The sequence below is a fragment of the Poecilia mexicana genome, unplaced genomic scaffold (genome assembly GCF_051168715.1).
Source record: "Poecilia mexicana isolate PSO_F unplaced genomic scaffold, ASM5116871v1 scaffold_6, whole genome shotgun sequence".
Taxonomy (NCBI): Eukaryota; Metazoa; Chordata; class Actinopteri; order Cyprinodontiformes; family Poeciliidae; genus Poecilia; species Poecilia mexicana.
This window is the reverse complement of record NW_028263375.1, coordinates 31,568,970-31,592,855: the sequence shown is the minus strand read 5'-3', so window position 1 is coordinate 31,592,855 and position 23,886 is coordinate 31,568,970. Positions and strand designations below refer to the sequence as shown.

General features: G+C 38.7%; 1 protein-coding gene across 4 annotated transcripts in view; it reads left to right on the top strand.

The window, feature by feature from the left end:
* The window catches only part of cttnbp2 (cortactin binding protein 2), a 77,679-nt gene that overhangs the window by 38,530 nt on the left and 15,263 nt on the right, over window positions 1-23,886 (top strand). For 2 of the 4 annotated variants that reach the window (XM_088006591.1, XM_015009938.2), the window contains exons 3-10: window positions 2,336-2,566; window positions 7,890-9,318; window positions 12,832-13,125; window positions 14,898-14,997; window positions 17,960-18,110; window positions 20,129-20,311; window positions 22,116-22,233; window positions 23,432-23,473. In XM_088006591.1, coding sequence (XP_087862717.1) covers window positions 2,336-2,566; window positions 7,890-9,318; window positions 12,832-13,125; window positions 14,898-14,997; window positions 17,960-18,110; window positions 20,129-20,311; window positions 22,116-22,233; window positions 23,432-23,473 — 2,548 coding nt within the window. The remainder of the gene's footprint in view (window positions 1-2,335; window positions 2,567-7,889; window positions 9,319-12,831; window positions 13,126-14,897; window positions 14,998-17,959; window positions 18,111-20,128; window positions 20,312-22,115; window positions 22,234-23,431; window positions 23,474-23,886) is intronic. The other 2 variants (XM_015009939.2, XM_015009940.2) reach the window with 1 other exon arrangement.

The window sequence follows — 23,886 nt, the reverse complement described above, 5'->3', positions numbered from 1 at the left end:
GGACCGGGTCGGTTTGCATGCTTTTTTGTTTGTCGGCCATATTGAATTTAACAAAAATAATTTCTTGCATTTGCAGCTGATAGCCAGTAGTTGATAGTGTATTTTATGATGCATTAGTGTCCACTTCAGTGGTCTGTGTGCATTTATAACATAAAAATCCACAAGAAGCACAAGGAAATGGTTTTTAGATAGCTGTCCATTGTAGTGACCACTATGCATGAAAGGGTTAATATTTAGATTCAACTTATTGTTTTGTTAATCCTTAATAGTGCTTCACACAGCACATAGAAAAACTGCAATAACAACCAAAGCACAGTCATGTTTATGGTTTTCCATCTAATAAACAGTTTCAGTCAAACATTTTGAGCCATAACTTTCATGAACACATGCTCAGAAACGTTGACCAATCTTACTTTGCAATTTCAACAGATCCTTGTTGAATGTAGCTGGTTAGCTCAGAACCCTGCTTGTTTTTTCCCCAGCTGGCCTCTGTGTGTTCCTGTAACCTGAGAGCGGATGTGTTCTGTGTGGTGCAGATTGCTCCTGGGGTCAGGAGGGCAAACGGGCTCCCAGCAGTTCTGGGTGGTTCTGACGCCACAGCACCACGTTTGGGACCCAACGGGCTCAAAAATGAGGCTGACGGGAAGTCTGGGCTGGTTCTGATGGGGATGATGGAATTAGGACCTAAAGTGGTTAAATAGAAGTATGCCAGACAATTCGTTCCGTCACTCTGCCTTTATTATTTATTTTGGATTTTGAACAACGTCCTGAAACAAATCATGAAGATTTTATTAGAGATATATCTCTAATACCAATATTTAATTGGTATACCAATTAAGTATTGGTCTGTAATTTTGTACAGCTATGACCTTTGCAATAACAGTTTAAGGCAATATTGTGTCTTTTGTCTTTTACACAAAGAAACACTTAACAGCCTACAGTTCAAACCACAAGTTTAAATACACTATATAAAATGTCCCAAATTGATTAAATAGTATATTAATCTTAATATATTTAAGGTTTTGACTTTGAAGAAAGTAACAAAAATTGCCTTTCTCACTATTTTGGCATTTAGTAAATAGAAAAACTGACTTAAAACTGAACGTTTTTAAACAAATGGTTTCCTTCGCTGATGCAGAAGGCTTTAACAACTTTCACCTTGACCGGGTTTTACTAGTGTTTCCACTGTTTTGTGTGCAGTATTAGTCTGTACATCTTTAAGTACATCCTTCCCCATGAAAAACTTTGGGAATTAAAATAGTTGGTTCTGACCCAACACCAACACTCCTAACAAAATTTGTCAAATAATTCAACATTTAACACTGCAACCTTTGTACCTTATTTTATCCTCTTTATGGTTCTCACTGTGTTACTCAGATTTTCCACAGTACTGGGGCAAGATGTGGGTGATGAGTTCAGGAGCACTAAGAGAAACTGAGCTCCTGGGTAATTACATGCAGGTGGGGATGGAAATTATACTCAGTGGTAACAATATGGTCATTTTAGTCATTGCATGTGGAAAAACACACTATATTTAATACCTGATTGACATATTGCCTAACTCTGTATACAATGTGGAATATTTTACTGTATGTGCAAAAACAATTTGGGGCGTAACCTTAAATATCCACAGTAAAATTTGTATACATATGAAATGGTTGGTGAGTAGAGTTCTACATCCAGTCCATGAATGATGCCAGAACAAGGTCAGACATTTTTGCTGGTCAGTCTTTAATTTTGAAGTTTCCAAAGCAGTCAGTCGCTGGTAGAGATGCACCAATCCGATATTAATATCTGTATCAGTTCTGATATTAAATAAATTTTACACATTGGGCATCGGTGAAAATTTTGCCTGATCCACAAGGTGGATCTATTCAGTTTTTTTCTATGCTTTGAGATCAAGGCAACATTATGTTTTATTATTTATTTTTATAATATATTTAAAATTCCTAACTGCACTTTCTGAATCATTTGAAAGAAGGTTTGTTTATATTTTCATGTTTGAGCAAGATAGCTAATCCATTGTTTTTGTCACTTTCAGTTTCTTTATTATTTATATTTTACATTGGCTGTTTTACTCCTAATTGCACTGACTGAACAAATTAAAATAGTTGTTTTTACAAGTTTTATGAAATATACTTGTAATTCAGTATATTTATGCCTGTTTTTTTTTTAAAGAAATGTTTTAATTCAATTCAGTGCTGTTTTTTCCTCTTTTGTTTTCAAAGTTAAAAAAGTGTGGAATGTACAACTAGGGTCAGAACAGAATCCACATGACTTTATCATCCACAACATGAGAATACAAAACAACCCTTTTGCTTTTTGTCTTTCTCAGGCTCAGAGGAAGGAGGTGTTCCTCCAGGACCGATACGGCCACTATACCCTGACTGACCCCTTCCTGGCGCTTCAGAGAGACTTTGACTGCAGAGTCCCTGGGGGGGACAAAGAACGGCGGCCGCTGGGGTCCAGCCCCATCTCCGTCCTGGAGGCTGTCATGGCCCACTGCAGGAAAATGCAGGAGCGCATGTCAGCTCAGCTGGCTGCCGCTGAGAGCCGCCAGAAGAGGGTAAGAAATCTGTTGATCAGTGGGTAACATTTCAGTTCATTCAGCATTGGTTTCAAACTGAGTTGGTGCCCAACCTGCATGGTGTAATCATCTCTCATTCATTGTTGGCCTTCCCTCACTTGATCAGTCCAGCTAACTTTGATCTAATGTCTAGAAAACAGCAAAGCAAGATGAAATGAACTGTTATCATCTCATCTGTAAACCCTTAGACTGTATTGTCATTCAACCGCTCTTTCACAATCTACATTTGAGCGAAATTTTGTTATGAGGCTTCAAATAAAAACATAAAAAAGAAGGAAAAAAAAAGACAGTATAAATGTAACTATATACAAAGTTTCTGCTAAGGTTAGCCTTTAGCTTAGATGTTAGCGCTAACTCTGTTAGTGGTTCTGGCTCTACTGGGTGGAGTCTGTTCAGAGTCTGCAGAATTGTAACGTCCACTATTGTTAATATCCTAGATCTGCGTAGTTTTAGGATGAACTTCAGATTGTATGTTAGACCATCATTATTACACTGAACATGTATCGTTAAGCTAGCCAGTTTGATTTTCCTTGTTTACCTCTAAATGTCCAACATGTTTTCAGGAGCCATCGCAGGTTCAACCGAGCCGAGCGACGCCATCATAAAATAGTATCTTGTTAAGGATGTACTGGTAAATCGATGGTCACATGAGAAACCAATAATTTTATCCATTGATCTTTAGACCTCTGTAAAGGTCTGAAACTCAGTCACCCTACAGTTGCCAATTTAACAATTTTGTTGCTGTAGTTAGTGAGTTTTCAGATAAAAAATAGTAAGTTCCGATATACATATGTATTTAGATATCTTGAGTAGTTTTGAGTAGTTTTGAGTAGTCACTATCATGCTTTTCAGTTTTTGATCCCTAATGGTGCTGAGGCTGGAACAAATGGATGCTTCCTCACTCCAAGTAGCCTTTAGTCTGAGGGATAGTGCCAGAAAACAAATCCAGCCTCCTCAACTGGCTGGCAGTCATTCCTGAATTTGATTCTAAGTGATAACCTTAATTTCTTCTCTTTGTGTTTGACCACCACAACAAACCATTTTTCTGCTGCAGCCGTAGGAAAAATAAGAGTGAACGCATTTCACAAAGTGTATTATTTATGAGCTGTTGAATCTGTTGCCATTTTAAATGAAGGTAAATAAATGTAAGATTTAACACTGACACAAGTGAAAGATAGTTGAGTTATCTTTGGCAACAACTTACATTTCTACTTTCATGATGTAAATGTGCCTTCCAGAAATTGACAACTGTATAAATGCCTGTCTGCTTGTATATATTTGGCAAATGCTGGAATATTGTTGTAGATTTTCCTACAAGCTTCATTTCAGTTCTGATTTTGTCGGCCGTGTCCACATAAGCCAGAGTGTGTTTGTCATGGGCCTGTGCTGGATTACAGAATGCAGTCCTGATTAACTGGGCAGCCAGATGTCAGGAGAGGCTCTGCCCTATTTCCCTCAGCTCCCTCTGTTGTTCTGTCTCTCACTCTTGCTGTTCTCTGGGTCACTCAGATGGATTCTTTTTAAGCCTTCAGAAAAATGTGATGGAAAATGTATCAATTTTTGAATAATAACCTTTTTAAACTTCAACATAGTAAAATACTGGAAACTGTCCAGCAAAAATCAGAGGTGTAATGAATCCTGCGTCTAGTCAATACATGATATTTGCATCACAAGAAATAGTCAATATTTTACCGATATGTTTCAAAACACAAACTACAGTATGTATTAAAAGTTTATAATCAGTCTAGTATATTCCCGTTCGGACGTGAGTCCATTTTTTAATTTTTTTTTATCAAGGTCACCATGGAAGTCTAATTCTAAAGCAGCCGAGATGCTAAAAAACCCAGAGTCTGAAAATTCTCATATTTTGTGTTTCAAATTATATATTAAAGGAATCATAAATATCCAACTGTGCTTTAAAGAGTTGCTTTCCAGTAGATGTAGCCATTATTTTGGAGTTTTGCTTTTGAACTGAAAGATAAAATTTAAAATCTATTCATCAAACCTGATAGCAAACTATTTAAACATTTTGTTATCCAGTCCAATGAGTAGTCTTCAAGGCTAAAACTAAAACTAAAATTCAGACTTAGATCTTGTACCTTTCCAGGTATTAAGATGCATCCTTGCTTATCAGGATATTAGTAAACCAGCCAAACAAAACTGTTCACTCTTGACATTAAAATCCTGACAGGTGATTACATCACAGTTTGTCACATCAGAGTGGGCTGTCATGAACAACCAACTGGTCTGCTGGTGCTTCTGGCAGTGAAACAGCTGATGACTTGCATGATTCTAGGTAGTTTATGTGCAAGAAGCTGAAGAAATGTGCTTGGAGAGTTCAGTGATTTGATAACCTGGCATGACTAGGATTTAAGGCAAGAACTAAACAATTCAGTTTGTAAATAATTCAAATTTTAGCACTGACCTTTGTATCCGAGGGTCATCATACCTGATGTTCTTCACGTGGTGAACTAAAGCTACTTACTGCAAAACGACTTGGACCCCCCTTTGGACAAGAAACATTGAAGCTTTTTATCATTAAAAACCACAAAATGTCCTTTCACCTTTATAAAAACACTAGAAATAATGTCTACAGAGCAATAAGGCAGATTTTTCTTTTTTTTGTCAAAGTGTGTAAATGTAGAAACAATCAGAAAAAAAAAATCTTCAAGCCGATCTTAGTGTAACTAAACCGGGATGTATATTCCTTCCTGAGACTTGGTTCAGGAAGGAAGGTTGCTGGTATGACCAGTTATACCAGCAACCAGCCAAAGCTGCTAAAAGAGCCAGGATTGTCTTTCTCAGAGGGATTCTCTGGTTGCTGGGTAGAACAAATTTTTGCAGCATTGTCCATTCTATCTTTAAATCCCCCATCCCTTTTTATGCTTGCTTGTCTGCCTGTGAGAACGCTGTTGAATTATCCAAAAGGTCCCAGGCAGCAGAAAGTAGGCCGTCATGTGCAGCACGTTTTCCATGAATGAAGTCAGAGGAAGAGCCTCTTAAAAAAAAATAATCACAGCTACAATTTTACCAAACAAGTTTCTTATTGATTTTTTTCTTGGTTAACATGTTCCACGTCAGAATTTGGAATTTTCTGCAAATCCTTTCCCACACTTGTTTTTAACAATAAAATATTTCTCATCTCTATCTTGAGCAGATCAAAGTTCAGGGATTTGTTTTGACTTCTGAGATGTAGAAACAAAAAATCCTTCTTATAACGGCTATTAAAATGTCCAGTAATAAAAAAGAAACTAAAAATTCTTCCAACTTCATAGTTTCCAAATCCAGAATAAAACTTGAAAAATCAATCAGGAGGAAAACCCGTTTTAGCAGAGCTACTCCAACAAGCTGCCACCTTCAGATTTATCTCTGAGCAATTTCATCTATTAAGATTTATTGCTCTCTGAAATAACACATAGTTAAGGATGATTTATTGAAGTAAAAGTAAAAAAGAAACATTTAATTATATTGGGCAACTTTTTGGGTCTGTTTTTCTCTGTCCTTTTCTGACTCAGGAAAAGACAACAGAAATCAGACCATTCTGAACATTTGGTCGTATTCTAGTTAAAACTAAGAAAAATGTTTTCTTACTTTTTCTTTAAATTCACAAAGGGACAGCCATAATATAAACAATTTATTATTGTTGAAAAATGCTGTCTAGGTGAATACATGTGTATTTTGAAACATGTAACTTATTAAACTTAGGGAAAAAATAGTTTAATTCATCATCCAAATATTTACAGTTGGGACAAATCAGGAATTTATTATGGATTGTTTAAGAAGTTTTTAATTTTTTTTAAAATAATGAATAAGCAAGATCATTTTGATTAATCTTTTCTTTAACCTAATCTTTTCTAATTAGACTTTGAACTAGGGGTGCACCGATAAATTGGGCAGCCAATAAATTGTCCCCAATTTTCTTAATTGTAGGAGGTCAGCAGTCACCCAGTTTTATCTACCTCAGCAAAGAGCTGACTGACTGACCCCCCATCATCGGTGCACCCCTCCTTTTAACAGGCATTCAAACAATGGTTTCATGTCATGAAAAGTTTTAGGTAATAAAAGCAGTCTTCTGTGTCTTAAGAGTGTAGGATGGCATGGAATAAGAGGCTGTTTTGTGTCTCCACACAAGTCCGGGCAAAACGTGCAGTATTTAATGTTACATTCTATACATGTTACCTCCTACTAAACAAGAAAAATAATTCAACAATATGTGTTTTTCAATAGAAAGAGGCGGGTGCTCTGAAAACTGTTCTGGTAATCTAAAGCATATCTAAGAACTACCTCCAAATGACTGAAACTTTAACAAGACCAGATGGTACAGAGGGGTGGAACCCTCTGCCAACCAGGAAACATGTACAGCCATGTGTTTTGAGATACGTAAGATGGATAATCTAAATAAATTTTAAATCTGCACAAACATCTGTTATAAAGTTTCAAATATCCCACCCGGTAGGTGACATTCACAAGTATTAATCCTCAACCAATTAGCAGCTTGTTGTAGCACCTCCAGCTTCCTTCAGCAGCCCCCAGTGACCCACCCTCACCCCTTGCTGTCCTATTAAGACAGCGAGACGTAATCTGTGATCATTTTGGACATAGTAGGTGAATGAATGGGCTGGTCAAGAGTGGGACAGGTCAACATTGTGACAGAGAATGCTGGACATCAGCTGTATTGTTTGGGACTTGTTAAAACACTGGAGGCATTAGAATCAGGTGGAGATCCTCCTGTTAAACCGTGACAAACTCTGTGAAACCAGCGCTGGGCTAAGAATAGCAGATGGTCCAGATATAGAAGGCAGGGCAAAGACAAGGCATCAAGAGTCAACCATACACACGTTCAGGCAGAGCCCTGTTCGTTTTAGATGTACCTCCTACAACACAGCTGAAATAATGTCTGTGTTGAGGCCCGGTACTGAACCCATCTGTTGGATCTGGGCTTTTTGAACCCGGGAACATTTAAAACATGCAGGACACCCAGAGTTACACACCAACTTCACTAAATCTGTCTTGGTGCACAAGCTGAATTTAAGCCAACTTGAGGACTGACAAAATATACTTTCTACAGTGGATTTCAAGGCTCATTTGATTAATTAGATTTTTTTTACATTACATTATGTAGATTGTGGAATTACCAATAGAAATCCAAGATTTGACTTTTTTTATTTTTTTTATCTTAGTCTTCCTTAAAAGCTTGATTTAGGTACCCTCTAGATTAGCCACACCTCACCACCAGATGCTTGAATATCAAACGTGACAATGGAGATTATTGTTCATTAAAGTTGCGTTGTTCTTTTTATAGCTGGAGATGGAGAAGCTTCAGCTCCAGAGTCTGGAGCAAGAGCACCGCAAGCTAACAGCACAGCTAAAGGACGAACGTGAGAAGAATAAGCACATTGTCATGATGCTGGTGCGCGAGTGCAAGCAGCTTGCCACTCGGGTGGTGGAGGAGTCACAGCGCTTCGACGAGCTTCAAGCTCGCCTGGATGAGGAGAGTCGCACCTCTGGCCGACTGCAGGAGGAGCTGGGCGGCGAGCGCCAACGTAGCCAGCAGATGGAGGCCAAGATGGAGAAGCAGCTGTCAGAATTTGACACAGAATGCGAGCAGCTGCGTGCCAGGCTGGGACGAGTGGAGGCAGAGAGTCAGGGCTTGCGGCAGCAGGTGGAGCAGCTCAGAACTGAACGGGGTGATGAGAAAGACGACGCTGCTGTTGCTTCACCTGCTGCTGCGGCCGGAGGGGAACCTGCTGCTGCCACCAGTACACCACCAAAACCCAAAGCTATGATATCTGTATCTATAGCCACGGAGTCCATAAGCTGTCAAACGGCATCTTGTCAAACAGACGTGCCCCTTACTGAGGCTGAGGGTCCCAAGAAGACTCCCCTCTCTATACCTGCCAAACCAACCCCTGCCAACTATGTGGGCCTTAGTTTGCCAAAGACAACTGGAAGGGGGATTGTCCACAGCAGCTCAGGAGGATTGGCACAAACAGAAAATGGGTCCGAGGGCCAAACTCCCCACGGCCTACCAACTGGGGTGAGCCCCCGCGTCCAGGCAGCCCGCTACAAGTTTCAGGAACAGGACCAAAATGGAACGGCATCTCAGAGCCCGCCGGCCCGTGACCTTTCCCCAACCAACCGCGACAACTTTGCAGCCAAACAGCAAGCGCGTCATACTGTGACGCAGGTCTTGTCGCGCTTCACCAGCCCCCCTGCAGGAGGAGCCGGACCCCTCCGTCCAGGACTGCCCCACTCGGCCTCAGAGGGCGGACCCTTCCCTGGCCGCCTGAGCCATCCCATCGGCCTCAAGTCTCCCACAGTGACCAGGATCGACCGGGGGAACCCTCCTCCCATACCTCCTAAAAAACCAGGGCTTTCCCAGACTCCCTCACCTCCTCATCCGTCTATCAAGGTAGTGGGGGACAGCAGTCGCTCCCCGGGGAGCGGCCTGAAGCCGGCCACACCCCAGCTGCCACCAAAACCTGCCCTGGACCTGGTCCCAGCCCTGACTGCCTCTCAGGTGGGTGCCTGCCCCGGCTCGCCAGGGCCCAGTCGGGGGCCTCAGCGGCAGGCAGCAACAGCATGCGCAGAGTCCCCCCAAGACATCAGTCCTGCCACTACTGTCAGTAGCCCCTCCTCCATACACCCCCCCTCCACATCCTCCTCCATTAGTGCTCCATCTTCCTGTAGTTCCCGTGCCTCAGCAGGCAGCCCCCTGGCAACAGCATCAGGTAACGGGGGCTCCTACAAGCTCTGTCTCCCTCCAGCTCCTACTGCTGCCTTTTTATTTTCCTTAACAGTCTTTCAAAGTGACCTTTGTACTTGTCCAGGATAGCAGAGCATAGTGATCAAGTCACACTTGTGCAAGGCAGAATACCTCTTAGGCCAAGTCTGATGTTGCTCACTGCACTTTCCCTTCACTCATCTCTCTTCCTCTAATAAGTCCTGGTGTCTGGGTAGCTCTCTTATCACATATCACCTCAGCCATGTCAGCATCGCACGCTGACAACTTTGGGGCTAACTGAATATAATTTGAGCCGAGGCAGCCAGAGGTCCTTGGTTCTCCTGTGTATTCTGATTGGTTTGGCCTTTCTATAAGTAACCCCTGTCCTCTCTGAAGCTGATGCCAGAGGCTGCTTTCTCCTTCCCTTCCCTTCCTCCAGTTCTTATGGCATGCCATCATCAGTTAACTTTGAACACTGTTTTTTCTGTCTCATCTTTCATGAATGTGAACTACTAACAAATTGTTGTTAAACATTTCAGCAATTTCATTTTTGCTGTTGTATATTTTCACATGCTATGATTAAAAATAATAACCATTTTTTGTTAATTTTTCCAAAAGTTTTACTCATTTTACTACAAACCCTAATCAAGTGGTATTCATATTGTCTTGTTAACTTTTTCGCTTTGCTTTAAATCTGAAAAAAAAAAAGATAATAAAAGCTCTAACAACACAGCCGTTACTAAATATATTCTAAAACTTTCCTGTGGAATGTTACAAAGTGTGTATTTTGAATTAATTAATATACATTCATGCCCTGTTTTAAAGTACACACCACACACACACACACACACACACACACATATATATGTATGTATATATATATATATATATATATATAAATTAATAGTATTGTTGATTCTAAATTAATATTAATTACAATTTTCATTCTTATTTATCCCCTTGTTGCTTTTCAACATCACACGCAGCATACTCCCCCACTCCAGCTTTATTACTCTTATATAATCTCTTTGATCGTGTTTGCAAGACACTATCATCAATTATAGTTTTTTCATTTGGTTAAAACAATTCATAATTAAATCAATATTCAATTGATGATGTATGTATTACTGTGGGTGAAGGACTATTGTATAATAATATAACTATATTATCTACAGTGCCTTGCTAAATTAATTATAGACCTTGAACTTTCACAAAATTCCTCACAATACAAAGACAAGCGTTAATGAGTTTTATTAAGATTTTAATAGAATAGAAACAAGTAATTTGTAATTGTGAATAGAAACGAGAATAATATACAATTTAACAATTTTTTACAAATACAAATCTGTTGAAGGGTGTACCATTCAGCCCTCTTTACACTGATGCTTCTGAATAAAGTCAATCAATTTGTCCCAAGCAAATATTAGTAATATTTGTCCTGGCTTTTTCCCAAACCAGGCTAGGCATAAAGTTGTGGTTTAAACTCTGTTTAAAGCGGAGTTTTAGGTTTTGAGCATTTTAAGGAGCAGTTTTTACGTTATGGAGCCCACACTAACAACAAGAAACTATTCGAATGCTCTGCACATTATCTTGAATACACCATGTCCATGGTGAAGCATGGTGATGGTAGCATTATGATGGTGGATACCTTTCTCCAGCAGGGATAACGAAGCTCGTCAGGATTGATGAAGAAGTGGGTGGAGCTAAATACAACTTAGAGGATATAAAAGTGTTTGAATGGTCCAATCAAAGTTCAGACCTAAATCCAGTTCAGTTTTTTATAGACTTGAATGTAACTTTTTGTAAATGCTCTCCATCCAGTCCAAGAATTCAATCAGGAGCAAAATCTAAAAATTTTTCAGTTTTTTATTTATAACAAAAACTTGTGAAAACCACGTGAAATGTTCCTTCCACTTAGCATCTATCTACTACTTTTTGTTGATTTGTGACATAAATTTATAAATATATACACAAAAAGAGTTTGTAGCTGAAAAAAATGTGAAAAAGTTCAAGATGTATGATTACTTTTGCGAGACACTTTATTTACTTTGACTTTGCCAGAATTGGTTGTTTCTAGAAGAGCCAGCACCCAGACCACATGCTTAGAGCAAAATGTAAAATTAAATCTTCAAATAAGTTCTGAATCAGCATTAATTGGATTTGCGTAACAGATCTGAAGTTGTGACAATAAAACAAGTAGCTTCTTCATAAGCTAGCCAACCAGACAAGAGTTCACTGATAATATATACATTAATTGGTGGAATAAAACAGTTTCGAAATCTTTGCAGTAAGCAGACTTAATCATAATAGATCAGTTGATATGTTTCTAACTCAGTTTTGAATAAAGTATCAGTATTAGTTGTTGTTTTTAACACTATTGTAAAAGTGGCTATTCGCTAAACAGCAGAAGTATTTTCTAACATTTTTCTGTCTTGTTGAAATCATTTTACATAAAATGTGTCATTTTCCCCTAACAAGTTCCGATTATGTTTTTCAGGAATTTTGTGATTTTTATCAATGTTGCTAAGTGATTAACATATACCTGGAATATGTATGCTGTTTGTATTTTGTCTTTGTCTTTGTGTTTTGCTGTTTTTTATTAGATGTACTACAACCATTTACAGACTATTCTCATCTGCTAACACTAAAAAATGGTTTGCATTGGCTGTACTGATATTTGACTATACATGTAATCAGAAAGAAGTTATATCATTTTTTACAATGCAAAGATTTTAATGAATAAATCTTCTGCGTTTAAATATAGATTTTCAAGCACTTGCTGTTTCTTCCTGTTGACTGAACAACAAAAACAGGAGATTCTAAAAGTCTTTAAAGTTTCTCTATTGGTCAGAGTTATTAGCCCTCCTGGTGACGTCACACAAAACTTCATATTTTTACAGAAAGTACCATAATGAACACTTTTTATACTTTTACTGTCCCCAAAAGACAAAGACAAAATCTCCACTAAGTTTGATCAGTGTATTTTATTTATATTTAGAGTTTTGTATGATTTCATCAGGGGAACCTCGAACTTTACCTGCAAAGGTTGAAGCATAACTGTTTCTAACATTAAAAGTGATTAGCTTGATAAAATTACAATCAAATCTAGGATCAAGTTTAGGATTATGAAGTTTCGTCTTGGTGTCTTATCCTTCGTCACTAGGACGTGCAGTTGCATGCGCATGGAATATTGTTAATTTTATGTTTTTGTCATTATGCTTTGCATTTTTCCAAGTTGCCTTCTTGTTGTTATTGAACTTGTTTGACTGTTCAGTGGTTGGTTTGAACAATGTTTGTCTGACCACATGTTAGACTGATGAATTTGATGCTTCAGTTTTTGGCCTGAAATGTTTACATAGGAGCTTGCTCTGTAAAATGTGTGTGAAAACTGAACGTTTTCTCCTTCCCTTCCACCTTCTCATGCCCTTGCTCTCCCTTGCTCAGTACTTCTAGTCTCACTCCTGGTCTTCCTCGTCCTAGTTTAACCTGTACTCCTCCTCCTCCTCCCTCCACCCTGCAGGCTGGTGTCCCTCCGTAGTCTCCTCTCTAAGTAGCGGTGGGCCTGCTGCCCTGGACAGTAGGCACCTCCTGCTCCTCCAAGCTGCTTCCCAGGGAAATGTCACTTTATTGTCAATGCTGCTTAACCAACCAGACTCGAACGGAACCACCATAAGTATCACTCCTACCACCTCACCCACTGACATCGCCTCTACCACTACTTTGGAAACTTCGCCCAATCTTCTTGACCCAAACTTCCACCTTGGTCACAACCAAACTTCTGCCTTGTTTGCTGCTGCTCAGAATGGACAAACTGGTAAGTAAAACTTCATTAGTTGTAATCTTTTGTTGAAAGCTGATGATTTTGACAGTTTGCTCATTTATAACTTCTGACTTGTGTACAAACCTGTTGACTGACAGCAGGTAGATGTCTAATGACCTGGTCTGCTTACAGGGAATAAAACACGCCATTGTTTGTCTGCTTCAAGTGAAACTATCATAGAAATCAGGGGTTTATTTTTGCTTCTATTTTTGCCTTTAATGTGATTTAAGTCTGAAGAACAGCTTAGAGTTAATGTAGAGCGCACCAAAAAGAGGAGAGAGAAAAATAATAATACACCTAATATACACATAATAATTACACCATAGATTTCTTCATCTTGATTGGACAACAAAGCAAGAACATAGTGAATTCTTGTCTACATTAAGCAAAAACTGTAACAACTGTATGACAGTGTAAAATATTGAATATAAACCCTTCTGGGCATATAAAATGTAGCATTTTAATTTATTTATTGGTGATTCAGATTGATGGGCTGATATAATAGAACTTACCAGTTGAAGAGAAGAACGGTGCGGCAGCAGGTTGACCTGTACAGCCGCTATGTTTACATGCAGAGATCAGACAGAGGTGGACTGAAGTTGTAACTGCGTGAGCAGTGGCTGATCCCATTATGTCTGCTGCTGTTAGATTGTGAAGGAGAATGCGGGGCTGTCATGTGGGAGATGTAACATCAGCAAACATTACACGCTCATTCATCTGACAACCACAAACTACAAGAACCGGGCGATGAACTCCTTTGAAGATCTTTGTGTGCCTCTCTGCTGCTGGTTTCTAGGCTGACATGTTTGGTCATCATCGATCCATGATGGATGTTGTCCCTCAGACTAGAGCCTGAGGGACAAAAAAATCAAACAACCCTCATTCTGTGTTGCATTAATATTCTTAGATGTTTTTGCTTATAGATGCCTCAGTCCGATACTGATATCGCACCCCGATATGGAAAACTATTCTAGATTGGGTATCAGAGACAATATGCCCCTTCTATAAGACCAGATCTATTCAGTGTAATTCTATGCTATGTGCTCTGAGTGACTATTTGACCAAGATAGTCAACCCATTGTTTTTATCAGTTTCAATTTCTTTATTATTTATGTTTCATTGACTGTTCTACTTCTACCTGCGCTGATTGAACAAATTAAAGTTGTTTTTCCATTTTGACCAAACTTGTGAAGCTATTGGTGTATTTAAGTGTTCTGTGCTGGTGCAGAGTTATCAAATAAATTTGTAACTTATTTTAAAACTCGGGAAGAATTCAGAACAAGAAATCAAACAGGAACCTTTTCTGTGGTCAAGCCTGTTCTGATCCCAGGAAACATCCTAATCATGGGGCAGGATGATGAACACCCCCTGTTGGGTCAGATCTTTCTTACTTTCATGAAACCAGCACAGCTTTGGCTCCAGGTCCCAGGAGCTCTTAGCTCTGGTTTGTCCTGATCTGAGCCATGGCCCCCAGGCGTTGTGGCCCCCAGAGGAGTTTCCTCTGAGGCTCCCAGGCTCATCGATTCATCTTTGGTATTTCATATTAACTTTTGTGACAACAGTGTGTAAGTCTGTTTACTAAGCAAAGTTCATTTCACATTTTGACTTTTATGTGCAGAATGAATTACATGAAGTATTTATACATGTAATGACTGTACTTTGTGTCTTCTGGCTTGTGTTTTTTTTATGTAAGTGTGGGTGCCTCTACTGTTTTCGAGCCGGGTACTACATCACCTCTCCTCCTCCTCTGCTCTTCTCCCGTTCAGAGTGTGTGAAGCTGCTGCTGTCTGCAGGGCTGCCTGCTGACATTTTGGATGGAAATGGATTCACACCCTTACACTTTGCTGCTGCCCACGGTCACGCCAGGTGGGACTCATTTAAACGCTTCTGCAAAGGACAGACCTGTATCTGTCATTCTTTGTACTTATTATGAATCATTTGACAACAATTAGTTAATCCAAATCAAAATGACTGATTTAATTCCTAGCTGATGTCTTTAAAATAGTTGTCTATGATGAGATGCTGATATCTGTATCTGTTCCAATATTGAAATAAATTCTAGATCTGGTATCATAACAATGTGCCCAATCCATAAGCGCAGATCTATTCTGTCTAACTCTATGCTTTGTGCTCTGAGCATCATTATGCTTTATTACATTATATTCAGAATTGGTATTTTAGCTTTCTGAACTATTTGAAGGATTTATTTTTACGTTTCTGACCAAGGTTATTTTACATTGGCTGTTCTACAACTAACTGCAGAGACTGAACAAATTCAGAAACCTATTTTTACATGTTTGATCAACCTTGTGAAGCTTGGTATCTAATTGTGACATATTTGTGCAGAGTTATCAAATGAATTTACAATTCAGTATATTTGTGTCTGTTTAAAAAACAAAACATTTTAAGTCAATTCAGCTTGGGATCAGTCTCGATCAATACTAAACCTCTGATATTGATATAATAATTGGTATCGGAAATGGAAAAATGGATCAGTTCATCCCTAACTATGATGTTGAAGACTGGATAGGTTGAAGAAATTAGATGGCTTAGACTCTTGATATAAAGTGCTATCACCACCTGGCATTAGATGGATCTGCCACATGGAATCTGACAAAGTTGATGTGAATTTATCATGTCTCATAAAGTCTATCGCTTCAAAAGGATGAAAAGTCTCTCAAATATCAGGATTATCAATCAGTTACTGTTCACTAGGTATGGCTCTTGAAAAAATTAAGGTGTTGCCAACAGCAACAAAAATGGTGAAAATAATGTTACACAAACGTAAGGTTTCTTCTCATGTCTTGTGCCCCTTTATCTGGTTTTGACTCCCTCAAAACTCTTTCAAAGGTTTCTCCCCATCTTGCTTTCCATTGTCTTTCTCTGTTTTCTTCTTTATTTGTTCTTGCTTCTGCTTTCCTTTCGTTCTGTTCTGCCCTTTGAATTATGACCAACCCTCCTTTTCAATGCACCCAGAAACCTATTATGACATGGATCTCTTCTATAAAAGGTTCATACATAGTCTGAGTTTAGGAACCCTGTTTATAGAAATGGAAAACTCTACATGCAGGAGGAGGTTTTCCATTTTTAGTTTGACCCATATTTCAATGCTGCCTCAGTTGTTTATTTAGGTAAATAAAGACCTGATGTCATCAGTTGTTATTAGACATGGAAATAGTGTCTCTGATGCTCGGTGCCAACCTAAATGTTTGTGTTTCTGGTTAAATGAATGTAATTACGGTTCAAAGATTGTTGCTTCTGGTTGTCCACATAAACACACACATTGTGTGACTGATGCAGTGGTGTTTAAAGGTTTGTTAAAAACGTCTTTCAAGTTTCAACCAACCTCCGTCAGCCGAAAGACATGAGGCCGGCGGGGCTCTGGTATGTGCAGCACTGTAACATCCGATCACCATGGTATTTATAGAGGGGGATGTTCAACTCCACCTCCCCTTCTCAAGTCCTAGTCACACACACACGCACACACACACTCTCAAACAGCTTACTCAGTAATGTTCACTAGTTATTCTGTAGTCATGACTCAGTGGCACTGTGAACAGAGTGGCTCGTTTTTCACAGGCATTTTCCTCTACTACCACTAAAAGGCTGAACTCTTCTCTGTTTGATTAAGTTTAAATACTGAAAATAAACCAAAACAGATATCGCAAATGATTACCAGAAATGGTGTCGTCATCTAAATTTTCTTTCGGCAAGGACCTGTGTGTCAGTGGAGTGAGGGACTCAAGTCTGTAACTTGGATTTGAGTCACACGTTAGTCAGAAATACAAAGACTTGACATTTGAATTAAACTCATAGTCCAGGAGTCTCATGAACAGTTTTTATGTCATGCAATGAGGGATGACAGGAAGCCTGTAGGAGCATAATGTAGAAGTAAATTATTAATGTTGCACCCTCTGTACAAGTGTCTGGTTCTCATGGTAACAGTGTTTGTTGTCGGTGAAAGAACTGTCCACGATCCGCTCTTTTTATTTAGTCCCACTACCAAGCAAAAGTCACACCACATGCCTGAGATTAGTTTATTCTCCTGTCAAAGAGCGAGTTTGACTCATCAACATTATGATTATTAATGATTCAGAGCATCATGGTTATGGTTGTTGAAGCATCATAGTGACCTGGATGTATTTTAACAGGGTTTCCATGTCTTAAAAAGTATTAAATTCATTTAAAAAAATGTAGGTTGACTTTAAAAACGTCAATCACCAGTTTTACATTTTGTCACTGTGGGACTACTTAAACTCGTAAATTCTGTGAAGGTTTTTTTCTGGCAAGACTAGAGCAACGTTCATTTTACTCAAACATATACCTATAAAAAGTAAAATCAGAGAAACTGAACATTTTAAGTGGTCTTCTCATTTTTTCCAGAGTTGTGTATTTTTTTATTTTCCCCAAAAATAATTTCAGTTAGTTTTTGAATGAAGTCATACAGGTGATACGTAACATCAAAGTTGGGAAAATCTCAGAAAAGATTCACCATGTTTTTATTTTTTTACATCACAAAAACATGCCATGTTGCCAGAGGTAATAGCCAAGTTTTTTAAAACATAAATACATAGTTATATCTTAATGATAGCTCATGCATTTTTCAAAAATAATTCACAACAGTTGATTTTTTTTGCATGTTGACTTAAATCTTCTTAAAACGTGGAAACCTGTTGGTATAAATGAGCCCTAGGGATCAGGTTTAAATCCATAGAACTTTGACTGAGCCAGTCAACGATATTTTCCAGAAACTTGATTCCTGTTATTAATTATAATATCTTAAAATGTGACGTCAGGAGAGTTGTTAACGTGGCGGTTGTCCCTGCAGCTGCGTGGAGGTTCTGCTGGCGTCCAGAGCCGCTGTGGACCCATTGGCGGCCCAGGGCCAGACTCCCCTGTTCCTGGCCTGTGAGGCAGGAAGCCTGAACTGTGCTCAGGCTCTACTGACTGCAGGAGCCAATCGCTCACTCACCAACACAGTAAGGCTTCCTCTGCTATCCTGCCATTCTGTTGTGACTCACGTGGTTTATTATGTGGTTTCTGGTACAACTGAAAAAACTTTCCTCTGAATAACAAAATTTGATATTATTATTATATATATATATTTTTTTGTTTGTTTGTTTGGTTGGTTTCTCTCTTTTTTTGGGTTGGGGTTACCCATCCTGTCTCCTGACTGCTTGTTACTACGTAGTAACACTCTTTGTTTCACACTCACTCGCTCCACACAAAGGATTTTCAGTAGTCTCCGGGGTTCGGTGGTCTGAATCGTGTGAGCCCATTGATGTACTGGCTTTCTGTGTCTCCATAGTAACCATAAGAGCTCCGTGAGTTGCTGTGGCAGCATGCGATGAGCCCCTATATTTAGTTACTTTCTTTGTTCTATATTTAACCCGCTGTTTCTGCTGTGCTCTGTAACATATCCGACCTCCGAAGCACAAACATATTTTAGGCCTAAACAAATATGTTGGCCAAATTTTAATTTAATTTTTTTGTTAAAACCAATAATTTAACATTCAAATAGTAATCAGTACAGTCTGAAATTAGTCTGGAATGTTTTAAAATGCTGGAAACTGCATGGTCAGTGATTCTCAGAATGGTTTCAAGGCAGTTGTTCTGACAACGTACTGCAGATGCTGAGACAAGAGGCTAAGTGTGGAAAGCTGTGTGTGTTTTAATGTTTATCCCCTTGTTTTTTTCCTGAAAAGATTATGTGTCCCACACAAAGTTCCAAATGGAAACCTTGACTCCAACTGATTGTTTTAATCAACACGTCATCCAAATTCTACTGGCTAAATTATTATTCTAACAGGATAAATTATTCTAAATTATCCTGTTGACTGCTTCCATATTTAAAGCTGTTCAGCCACAAACGTCAATGTATTTTATTGGGATTTTTATATGATAAACTGACACTTCTTGCAGAATCAGGATCAGAATGCTTTGTTTTTGTTGTACAGAAGCACAATTATCCAAAAACATGGACAATAGTGAATCTACTCACATTTAATTGGATAATGTGTTAATGGGTTGTAAAGACTTTTGCAAGGCGCTGTGGACTCAGTGTGTTTATTACTCCACATGTAAATGTTTTAGAGGGAATTTAAACCAGTTAGCAGGTTAGGGAACTGGAACGCCGGTGCCAAGTAAACAGACAAAGGGGGTGCTAAAAACAAGAAGCTGATCCAAAGCTCTAAAAAACAACTTGAAGAAACTTAAATATTTCAGCGCAAGTGAGAAGTTATATTGAAACAAAGTCAGGGCAAAGCGAGACAGATGTGGTGAATTGTAAATATTACACTCTGAACGTTCTCAGAATATCCAGTCCACACCACATTTCATTAAAATATGTAATGTTTCCCTGAAGATAATTCTACTGTACTCTGCTTTTTTTAATTTTGCATAGAAACCAGGTTAGATATGAGAGTAAAGTAGAGATAGTTTCAAAAGAGATTTTTCCCCCAGGTTTTTGACCATCTGAGCTTAATCAATGCTGAAGATTCTCAATAGAAGTATTTTCAATACTTCTATTGAGAATCTTCAGCAAGTACATGACCTCTGTTCTTCTATTTTCAATACTTCTATTGAAAAGTATTTTATATATTTCTCAGCAATGTAAGGAATATATAAAACTGATGAAATTATTTAATCAGTTTTATATATTCCTCTTATTGCTGATCAGGAAATATGATTGTGATTGATTTATGATTTTTAAATCTATATATACGTCTTATTGATCATAAATGTAGAACAGTTGGTAACTCATTGTGATTTTGTCTGTTGTATCTGATGAAGGATTCTTATCTGTGTTTGAAAATAACTTCAGAGCTGAAAAGTAGATTAGTACATAAGGAAAGGATTCACTTCAGATTAATGAGCACATGGATTATTTGATCAAAAGTGATAACATAAGAGACAATTGACATGGTAGACAGACAAGTATATGGTCATTATGTTAATACGCTACATTTCATTTAATTCAAACATGACCTCTGTACAGGACGGCTGCACAGCGCTGCATGCTGCTGTCCGCTCGGGACACGTAGACGTGCTCCGTCTCCTGCTGCACCACAGCGATCCCTCCGACCCACCGGATGGACCAGCTCTGTCCGCCGCCCTCCTGAACCAGGCCAACAGTGACGGCTGGACTCCAGCACACATGGCCGCTGCCCTGGGCCTCAAGGTAAAACGACCGGACCCACACCCAGCAACAAAGGCTGCACCGATTTCAGAAAAAGTTCAGTTTTCTGGCCAATCACGATCCTTAAAAAGCCTGCCGACAAATTTGATTCTGAATTTGTCCAATACTGATTTTTTTGTCTGAAATGTTGCTTAATATAACAAGAAAGTCACTGAGTTGGTTGATTTTTAGAACTTTGCTCACATGCAAGTGTCTCCCAAAATTAAGGAAATCTGGGCTGATTTCCAAAATGAACATGCTGTTTTCTAATCTACTGGAGGATTTAGTATTTTTATCAGTTGTGGCAGTAATTGACTCATCATAGGTTCAAAAGAACCTACAATGAACTTAATTTAACACCTTTTAACTGTATTTAGGGAAAGTTTCCCTCTACAAAAGAGCAGGTTTCTGTTAAACTGAATGTCTGTGGATGGAGAAAGAGAGCAGATGATTAGAGTGAGCTCCAACATTTTCTCCTGTTAATTTGAGTGGAGCAGAGCTGCAGTAAAAAACTGTGGCTAAACCCACAGAGAGAAGAGGTTTGGACGGCTCTGCCTTTACTGTGTGTTAAAAAGCAGTCAGATTCCTGTGAAGGAAACACACTTTCCCACCACTGCTGCTGTGTGTCTGCTTATGTTACAGCAGCGCTTTAGGCTTGTGTCACCATTCAACACAAACCTAAACCTATCATACGTTTGATATTTTACTAGATTTATTCCAAAATTTGGGACAAATGTGGGAGCTTTGTGCTCCAAGTGACGTCATGCTTTATTATTTATTTTATATTATGTTTATAATTACTAATTGCACTTTCTGAACCATTTGAGAGGTTTGTTGCAGTTTATTTTTGCATGTTTGACCAAAGTAGTCAACCTTTTGTTTTTGTCACTTTCACTTTCTTTAGTATTTATACTTTTCATTGGCTGTTCTACTCCATAAGAGGCTGACTGAACAACTTAAAGTTGTGTTGTTTCGGTTTGACCAAGCTATTGGTGTATGTAAGTGTCTGTACTAGTGCAGAGTTATCAAATAAATTTGTGATTCAGTACATTTAAGTTTGTATTTAAAACAAAAGACACATTTTAAGTCAATTAAGCTGTTTTTCTGTCCTCGGATATCGGTATTGGAGGTGAAAAAAGTGCAGCTCTAGTTCAAACTTCATACCTTTCATCCTAACACAATATCTCTAGATAAAACAGACATAATATTTCACAAAATTCACTTCATTGTTGTTCATTTAGAGCCTGTCATTAACTTGTTTTTAGATTCTTTAGAACATGTGGAACAATTAGGAACAGTGTCATACATGTTCGGTCATACATGTTCACATGCTGTTTATACTACTATGTTCAGTGTGCCCAGTTCATATTATATGTGATAAATCTGTCCATACTTGTTTCATTTTAATCTGATCCATAAACTGTTTCTTCTTCACCTGAGTAAATCCTCTGTGAATCGTTCACCTGCTCCATCTTCACACCAGCAGCTAATGGAGTTTCTGTCCTTAGAGGACAACATTCACTAGAGTGCATTTAATACGAATTTAGAATCTGTCTGCACACTTAATCTTATGCAAATTACAGTTACTTGAAAGAGAGACAGCTTTTGTCTTGCGCTCATATGATTTATTGGTGTGTGTGCATGTGTGTGCATGTGCGTGTGTGTGCGTGTGTGTGCGTGTGTGTGTGCGTGTGTGTGCGTGTGTGTGTGCATGTGTGTGCATGTGCGTGTGTGTGCGTGTGTGTGCGTGTGTGTGTGTGTGTGTGTGTGCGTGTGTGTGTGTGTGCGTGCGTGTGTATACGTGCAGGAGTGTCTGGAGGTGTTGTGCAGCCACAGTGAGCAGGACATCGAGCGGAGGGATAAGTGTAATCGCACAATTCATGATGTAGCAACAGACGACTGCAAGGATCTGTTGGAAAACCTTGGTGAGTGTTCATCTTTTTTTACTTGTGCTTTAATAGAGCCATTGTGTTTATTCTTATTTACCTTCATGCCATAATCAAATGTGGGGACATGTTTTATCAGACATTTCATTATTTTAAACCTGCTGCTCAGAGTAGGAACACTGTAGGAAGTTAAAATGTTCTTTCTTCCACAGGGTGTGCAGAGCATGAATCTATATCAGCTATTTAGAACTACAGCCACTATAACTTACTTTTTGTCATTTGAAATCTGTGAAAACTGTTCAATTTTAATTAAATTGGGGCTTTTTTATCAGGGAGGGAGGTGAGGAGGCTGCACAGCTTAATGAGCACTTACAAGCTTATTGAGCCCCACATCCATAGTTTAGGATTGTTCAGAATTAAACTGAAATATGTAAGTAAGCAAATTAAAATATGTAAGTAAGCAAATTAAAATATGTGTAGTAAAAAGCAGAATGAGTTCATGACCGTGATGTGAAGCCTTCTGATATCGCTGCACTGAATACGTTTCTTAGTAAAGAAGAATAAACTCCTAATTTTTTGACAAACCTAAGGCTGCATTCACACAGCTAGTGAATGTGACACAATTCGTATTATTTTGCCCAAATGCGTTTTTTTTCACTAAACAACCCATTTCCAATCACTTCACCACTGCCCCCCAAAAATGAGATTTTTGCCACCTGTGTACATAATAAAAATCAGGAGTATGTATTGATGTCTATACATAACATCTGTATATAATCTCCGTACATGGACGCTGCTGGTTTTCCTCTGCTCTTGCGGATTGCTTTGAGGTGCTAATCCGTTCACACAGAAATCTCATTGCAGTTGGATTTATTTAGTAGTATAAATGACTGCGCAAAAATAGATGGATATCAGCAAAAAATGGGAGTTGAGAGCTACTCTGTGAACATAGCCTGAGTCTGCATACATGCACACAACGTTTTTATGCATTTCATTTCTTTACATTCACTGCTGAGATTTTCTCTGATTTTCACTCGATTGAGTACAGTACAGCCATGAGGCTTTTTTACCAACCACAGGGAAACAGTCATATTGCAGTATGGATATTTGATTACAATAAGGCAACAAAAATAAGTGAACTATCAGACATGCTGTGATCAGCAGCTCATCCATGAGAGGTTTATTATTTGCATAGCCAATCGTGCTGTAACGTCTACAAAAGTCTCTCCCTGTGCAGGAAACATACACACCATGACGTTATTGGCTGCAGTGGAAAAAGGTAGAGTGGACTGTGGGGTTGTTGTGTTGGTGATTTGTCTTTGAGGTGTTTCTAAACTTTCTGAATAAAAAAATTACTCCATTTAATGGCTTGTAACAAGGGAAACCATGAAGCACTTCCAGATGCAATGCTTGATCTTCTTCCTCCTGGGGTTGTCACAATTCTAAAAACTTGATACTGATGTTAAGAAAAGTAATCTATGCTTGTCGATTTTGTTGAACATCAATTGCCAAGTCTTTGAGATTCTTCAGACCTTTAAATGAGAGTCCTCCCAGCAGTGTGGTGTTAGACTGGGTCACTGGTCTGATCTTACTATTAAGCTGGAGGTCTGGCTGAATGTTCAGGTTGTTGTTCAGGTTGCCCCCTATGGACCACTATTCAATAAATACCCAGTTTGTGGGGTATTCACAAAT